General features: G+C 42.1%; 1 protein-coding gene across 3 annotated transcripts in view; it reads right to left on the reverse strand.

Annotated features, from left to right (window-relative positions):
• Positions 1-6,874, reverse strand: part of cog3 (component of oligomeric golgi complex 3) — a 9,218-nt gene extending 2,344 nt beyond the window's left edge. For 2 of the 3 annotated variants that reach the window (XR_014532819.1, XR_014532820.1), the window contains exons 1-17: positions 6,623-6,874; positions 5,541-5,687; positions 5,361-5,422; positions 4,794-4,959; positions 4,377-4,451; positions 4,019-4,111; positions 3,448-3,573; positions 3,157-3,237; positions 2,739-2,782; positions 2,227-2,353; positions 2,012-2,103; positions 1,625-1,764; positions 1,331-1,491; positions 1,061-1,160; positions 708-799; positions 498-587; positions 277-397 (exon numbers count right to left, since the gene is read on the reverse strand). Coding sequence is in view for 1 of the 3 variants with exons in the window: in XM_083537329.1 (XP_083393455.1) it covers positions 277-397; positions 498-587; positions 708-799; positions 1,061-1,160; positions 1,331-1,491; positions 1,625-1,764; positions 2,012-2,103; positions 2,227-2,353; positions 2,739-2,782; positions 3,157-3,237; positions 3,448-3,573; positions 4,019-4,111; positions 4,377-4,451; positions 4,794-4,959; positions 5,361-5,422; positions 5,541-5,687; positions 6,623-6,820 (1,915 nt within the window). In the remaining 2 variants the exon portion in view is untranslated. The remainder of the gene's footprint in view (positions 1-276; positions 398-497; positions 588-707; positions 800-1,060; positions 1,161-1,330; positions 1,492-1,624; positions 1,765-2,011; positions 2,104-2,226; positions 2,354-2,738; positions 2,783-3,156; positions 3,238-3,447; positions 3,574-4,018; positions 4,112-4,376; positions 4,452-4,793; positions 4,960-5,360; positions 5,423-5,540; positions 5,688-6,622) is intronic. The other variant, XM_083537329.1, reaches the window with a different exon arrangement.
• Positions 6,875-7,637: the final 763 nt, after the last annotated feature.

Here is a 7,637-nt window from a genome sequence, read left to right on the forward strand (position 1 = left end):
CAGTGAGACAGAGGGGAGAGAGACATTTGGTGAGACAAAGAGAAAGACAGGGAGAAAGGGAGACATAGGATAGAGAGGTTGAGAATGACTGTGGAACAGGAGGATCTGCAGGAGAACTACCATGTTCTGTAAGAAACTCACTTTACTTTAGACATGTCACTAACTAAAGAATACTGTTGCTAGGCAACCGGCCACCATTGCTTGGTGTGAGAACTTACTGTCTCCCAGGTACGCTCGCTCTGCTTCTGTTCGCCTTGTGTAGGAAGCCTCACTCACCCCTGGTTTTCTTCAGGTCCAGTGAGATTTCTTTGATGGAGAAGTCGGCGTGGAAAGGTGCGATCTGCTCTCTCATGATCAGGAGGTGCTTGATGAGGAACAGCTGCCCGTCGATTTGACTCTGGACAATAAAATATTTCACACTTACACTCCAAGCCACACCACGAACCCTCTAATGAGCAACGATCACTAAAATCACCCCTCACCCCTGACCTCCTCACCTTGTTCTTCATGATGAATTCTGAAGCTTTAAGCAGAGACAGGATGCAGGCTGAGAGAGCTTCCTGGGACAAACCCTGAAACACGGTCCTCTGGGAAAACAGAGCCAAAAGACCAGAACACGATCAAATACAGAACTCCCCTTTAACACTCTACATCTGTGTGTGTGTGTGTGTGTGTGTGTGTGTGTGTGTGTGTGTGTGTGGACTCACATCAATGCAGCGGTAAAGTTTGGATAAACACAGTAACGTGCGCCTGACTGTTGGATACCACATCCCGTGTAGATCAGCAGGAGAAACACCTCCTACAGGACAAAAGCACATAAACAGTAAAAAACAGAAAGCTCCGCCCACTCACTTTAAACACCAATGATATTTCAAGCCACACCTGCAGACACCTTCACTCGAGTTCCCCTCGTTCCCCAGACCCTTATGATCAGGCCAAACCCCAGAAACCTCCAACTGAACCATACCCTGGACACCTCCACATATTTAGGCCACACCCTCTTCAGTTAACATCTAAAACTAACTAATAATAACTAAAACATAATAATGAGCGTACAGACCTGTAGTTCCAATCCTCCTGGAGTTGGACTCCTCCAGCTGGACGTCAGTGAAGGAGGTGTCGAGTTTCACCTGCTCCTCTTTCAGAGACTGAGCAATTTTCTGAAATATGTGTTCGCATTTAGAAGAAGAAAAAAAAAATCTGATCTGAATTCTGAATAATCAGATACACGGATGGGTGTAGAAAGTGTAGGTGTGTGTGTGTGTGTGTGTGTGTGTGTGTGTGTGTGTGTGTGTGTGTGTGTGTGTGAGAGAAAGTGCAAGAGCGAGACCTCCATCATCTGCAGTTTCTCAGGGTAGGCGAGGTCTCCAGGTGCTGGGTTGTACCCACTGATGTCGGTCTGGATGTAGATGTGTGTTCTGTATACCAGGCGTTCCTGAACATCCTCCAGCATCTGTTGCACCACCGTGTCGAGCGCACACAACTGTACCACTACACACACACACACACACACACACACACACACACACACACACACACACACACACACACACTATCGTCATCCCTGAGCCAGTATTCCCAGTCTTTCCCATCCGAGCTCCACGTCCTGGAGTGAAATCTTTACCGTTGTTGTGCACGTGGTCCTCCAGCATCTCGTTCTTCAGAATGCTGCAGAGCTCTGATAGAGTCTCCAAGTGGACCACGTGGATGATGAGCGGCCGCAGGACGTCATACAGAGACATGCACAGCTTCTCCAGCAGCTCGCTGAGAGCAAACAAACCAAAAGTTAAAGAAGTCATCAAAACTGGACCCCCCCACCCCCCACCAGATTAACTATAGTGCTACCACCGTCATGCTTCAACACAGTGAGGGAGGGTTTTAACCAGACATGTTCATTTCTAACATAGCTATCCTAACACTCCAAACATGATGCTTCACCTAACACTTAAACACACACACACACACACACACACAGATGACATGTTGAGAGAATCATCACATCATCACTCACTCCAGCTTCACTGAAGGCTTCGAGAAGAATTCGTTATAAAGTTGATGTTCATCCTGACACACGTGAACCATGAAAGCACAACCACTGCGCACCTGAAGCAAACACACACACACACACACACACAGACACAGCATTAACAGAAATAACATATGAACATAAACAGAAGAAGCAGAATTATAGTGTGTGTGTGTGTGTGTGTGTGTGTGTGTGTGTACTAGAGCACAGTGGTCCTTGTTGTTCTGTCCCGTCAGCTCAGTTATGGTGGACTTGATGCTGGGAGTGAGTAGAGCTTCTCTCTGGTCCAAATAACACTGATGAACATCATCCAAGAGTTGCTGATACCTAAACACACACACACACACACACACACACACACACACACACACACACACACACACAGTCCAAAGCAATAATTAGCAATGAACACATGTAAAGTCAACCATTAATTAAATGTGTGTATATGAGCTGCTCGTTAACTAATTTAGTGACTGTGGCTCCAGTGGCTGTGTGTGTGGAAATAGTTTATTCATCTGAAGAGAGGTTGGAGGATGTTCATCTTAGTGAGTAATATCCTCATAGTGAGGTAGTTCCTCATAGCGAGGTAGATCCTCATGGTGAGGATGTATTTTGTTTAATATCTCCACTCAGAGCCTCTCTTCTCATGATGAGCACTGAAACAGATGGTGCTGCTGGTTTGAGTTACTGGGAGATTGAAGGAAACACTTACTCTGGGATTTTCTCGGATCGCTGTTCAATCTGCTCGATTAGCGTCTGAAACCAGAGACACATCCATAACCATCATCATCTATAACGAGGAACATCACAGTTTCACTGGAACTCATTATAAACCTCCTAATCCCTCTGAGATGTTTCACCTGCAAGCAACTCAATTCACTGAAAATGCTTCAGGTCACAGCAATGAATTATTAATAATCATCACAATTATTCCTTCATAGGCTTCAGATTTACATTCAGATTTTTATTTGTGTTAATATTCTGTTTCTGATGCACTCGAAATGTGACTTTCTGTATAAATTCTGTATAAATAATAAATGTTTGGATACGTGTGAAAGGGGATGAGGCTGTGTGTGTGTGTGTGTGTGTGTGTGTGTGTGTGTGTGTGTGTGTGTGTGTGTGTGTGTTACTCTGAGCTTTGGTGCTGCTGCTCTGAATTTCACGTAGTAAAGTGTGAAGGCGTTGTCCAGGTTCGCTGTGCTCACAGGGTCCTGATGGGATTCAACACAATGGTTATTAATATTTATAGCATTTTAAGAGTATAAATTCATCTCACACACACACACACACACACCCACACACACACACACAGTCTCTCTCTCCATACACCTGCACACATACTGTGTGTGTGTGTGTGTGTGTGTGTGTGTGTGTAAAGCTGTGATAGTGTGTGATGGATCCTGGTTGTGTGAGTCCCTCACCCTCTTGGTGAGATGATTGGTGAGGTTCTGTAGCGTGTTGATGATGTGAGTCTTCAGGAGATGTAAAGCTTTAGATAAACACTGCCTGAACTTGGAGAGGTACACCGGATAATCCTTAAAGTTCGGCTACAGAAACCAGAGAAGTGGCAGAGTTTATATTTATTACTATAATAATAATACACATTTTAATAATTCATAATAATAAAAATATTATTATATAAAATAAATACATTTAATACATTCATTTAATAATAATCCTATTTTATAGAAACATACATCAATAAAAAACTATAATTAATACATATAACAATTAATACCAATATATATATATTAATTGTTAATTAAATGTTTACTTTTAATTACATTGTGTTTAATTACATTTAATTACTAATTATTATATATTGTTTTATTCATTAATAATACTAAATAATACAAAATAAATGTGTATTAAAATCATTATCAGTTATTAAATTATAATAACAGATATTAATAATAATAGAAATATATTTATAGAAGAGTTTTTGAGGAAGTAAAATAAAAATCACGGTAATGAGCAGGTTCTGGAACTCACGTGTGATGAAACGTACTCGATGCAGTCGTCAAGTTTGGAGAGTGTGGGGATAAACACCTCACTGTTCACCGACAGCGTGGGAGAGTTGAGTTTCTGCACATCACATGACCATGAACACGTACAAGTTAAAAACAATTACCTGTGTGTGTGTGTGTGTGTGTGTGTGTGTGTGTGTGTGTGTGTGTGTGTGTGTGTGTGTGTGTGTGTGTGTGGACGAGTCGTTAACATGGAAACATTACCATATAAGAAATGGTCAGAGCTGCTGCTAAAGAAACTAAACATCTTCTGACCAATCGGAGTTCGTTGTTACGTTATGTTAGAGAAAAAGTGAACGACGTGTGATTGACGTGTACGTTACCGTGTTTATGTTCTCCAGTTCATTGAAGTAGGAGAGTTTCTGCTGGATGCTCTCGGCCAAATCCACCAACTCCGACTAGAGGAGGAGAAAAACAAGACCAAGATTGTGTTCGATTTGATCTTTAGTACCCATGAGACAGAAAAATTCTACAGCTAATCAGAGATAATAAATACTAACAAAATCACTGAACAATATAAAAATATATTAGTAAATAACGATTAATACATTTTTTCTTTATCTTTTACACTAAGGGTTGGCTTGCACAACAGCGCCCTCTAGTGCATTGTGTGAACAGGTAAACCACAGAGACGAGATATTTGGAATGACACACACACACACACACACACACACACACACACACACACACACACACACACACACACACACACACACACACACACACACACACACACACACCTGCTCCTTCAGCAGCTGTTCACAGGCCTCATGCAGTGTTCCTGTCTTTGTGGAAACAAAGAAATATTGTTTTTGTAGAGAGTCGAGGTGACCGAGAGCCTCGTTTACATCCACCAATATGGAGTCACACTGCTGCTGATAACAACTCAAACACTCCCGTGTCATTCTGCAGAGAGGGAGGGAGAGAAAAGGAGGTAGAGGGAAGGAAAAAAAGAGAGAGGGAGAGAAAAGAAGGAAGTGGGAGAAAGGGAGAGGGTGGGGGAGAGAGAGAGAGATGTTAATTAAAATTTTAATTCAACCATCATATTCCAGCAGTGAGGAAAAGAACGAGAGAATGAAAGATGAGGAGTGAGATCACGCTGAAGTATTGGTGGAAAAGGCAGAGAAAAAGAGGAAGAAGAAAAGAAAAACAGAGGAAGTGAAACACAGCTAGAGGTTTTCAAGGCATTAACGACCAGAGGCTTGTTGCTATGGTTACAGCAAGAGTTTTTGATCAGCCAATCAGAGATAAGCACTCATGTGAAGGTTTGAATAGATGTGGGACGTCTAAAACTCCTCAATACACACCTGTATTTGGTTCCTTCTTCTTGGTCCATGTGAGTCTGCAGTTTGGAGAACCAGGAGAAGAACTACAAAGAAACATCCAGAACGTCATTAACACACATCCCACAATGCCGTGGGGGAGAGTCTCCATCTGAGGGACTGCAGCAGGTTTATCTGAAGGTGGTAGATCTGAAGCGTTCCTACCTGCTGAGCTGTTTCGATTCTTTCGTTCTCCACCTGCAGAACCTGGAAGCCCTTCGTCAGCACATCCTCTGTGGAGGCAGGAACGGCGGCTGTGAACGGAGAGAGCAGAGAGCGAGAAGACAGGACACACAGGTCCTCGATCGGCAACTGGAGAAGGAGAAACCACAGAGAAAGAAAGAGACATTAGAGAGAAGAACAAGAGGGAAAAACAAAAACAACACTGATCTACAGCAATGTTACCGAAGGGGCGGGACATATCAGTGAGGAGGCGGGACATTTTACTGAGGAGGCGGGACATTTCACTAAAGGGGTGGGACATATCGCTAAAGGGGCTGGACATTTCACTGAGGAGGCGGGACATTTTAGTTTAAATAAACATTTTTCAAGAAAGGAGGTGCACATTTGAGTAAGAGGTGTGTTTTTTTTTAGTTAAAATGAATATAACTGTAAAGCAGCAGGGATTTTTAGTGTAAATAGTCATATTTAAATTAGAAGGCGGGGCTTTTCGGTTTTAATTAACATATTTTATAACCGCTTTATCGCTGTAAAGCTGCTTTGAGACAATGTCCATTTGTAAAAGTGGTACACAAATAAAAATGTGTTGGACTGAATATTTGAGAAAGGAGGCGTGGCCTGTCAGATAAACTGAACAGATCAGAAGAAGGGGGCGGGGTTCCGGAGTCTCATCAGTGACAGCGTGAATGTTCTCGGGTGAAGTGCAGCTCGTCACTGATAACTTTGTGTAATATAACAGAATACACATGATTTATATTTCTACATAAAGATTCACATTCAGTCTCAGTGTATCTTAATAATAAATAGAAATAAACTGATAGCTAACATGAACAGCTCCACGGCTACGTCCCAAATCGCACTTCTATGATGTATATCTACATAATTCGCTATAACAATCTAAAATCAGACTTTAATGTATAAATGTATAAATATAACAACTAATTAAAGTGCATGTGTTCCGGTTTACGCGCTATACGCTTTAATACACTACACAAATCTCGCGCACTCTGAAGTGCAGTAGCTCGCGGTTTGGGACGCAGCCCTCTCCGGCGGTGACTGACACTCACCTCCGCGGGAATGGGGAGAGTCTCGGCGGCGCTGCGGATCTCCAGGACCGAGTCTGTCTGCCTGTCCGTGAGCGGCGCCGTGGGCTCGGAGCTCCAGTCCCAGAGAGCGAGCTTCTCCCGCATCTCCTTTTCCGCCAGTTCCGGGAGAGACTGCTCCGTGGACGCCATCTTGCTGCTTACATCAACACTCAACGTCATCAAAAAAAGCTCCGCTTCCGGGTTCAGGGGCGGGGCTACTCTGTGACGTCAGAACCCCCGAAACGACACGTGATTGGTCAGGAGTTCACCAACGATCGGATTGATTTTAATCATTAATTCTTCATTATTTTGTACAACATCCAGGAAAAGTATATAATATGGAATTAAAAGAGATAAACTGTAATGTAAACGGTTAAGTGATACTAATATAGTTCAATGTCATTTTTTCTTACAATAAACACAAATAATAAATATATAAACATATAGAACATATTCATGATACCCTGTGTGGAGAACTGCATCATGGTCCTGAATACATGTTCTATATGTTTATTTATTTATTATTTGTTTACATGGCCCTCCTGTCAATCACCTCATAAACACACCCCTTTAATGATTATGAGCTTTAGTTTGTGTTTTTATGGTATATAGTGCACTCTAAACTAATATGTACCAATACAGTCCTTGCTATTGTTAACGCTAATAAAATTCCAAACGTATTCGTATTCTTCACCAGAAAAAGGACATATTTTGACACAATTTTACTAAACACACCTTTAAATATGATTCCAGCTGGTACATGGTGATGAAAATCTAATGTCTATTTCCTCTGGTCGATCCACCAAGTGTAGATCCTGTGCTGAGGGACGGACTGTTCATAGCTGCCAGAACTTATGAGAAGTTGTTTGGTTAATGTTCCACAGCATTAAGTGGCTATAAACCGATAAAGAGTGACGTGTCGATTTTCCTCTTCCTCACATAAAAGAAATATCAATATTTATCCTGTAACAGCACAAGACAGAGCTAGCTCATATAC

Source organism: Silurus aristotelis, assembly GCF_946808225.1.
Source record: "Silurus aristotelis genome assembly, chromosome: 3".
In the NCBI taxonomy this organism is placed as follows: Eukaryota; Metazoa; Chordata; class Actinopteri; order Siluriformes; family Siluridae; genus Silurus; species Silurus aristotelis.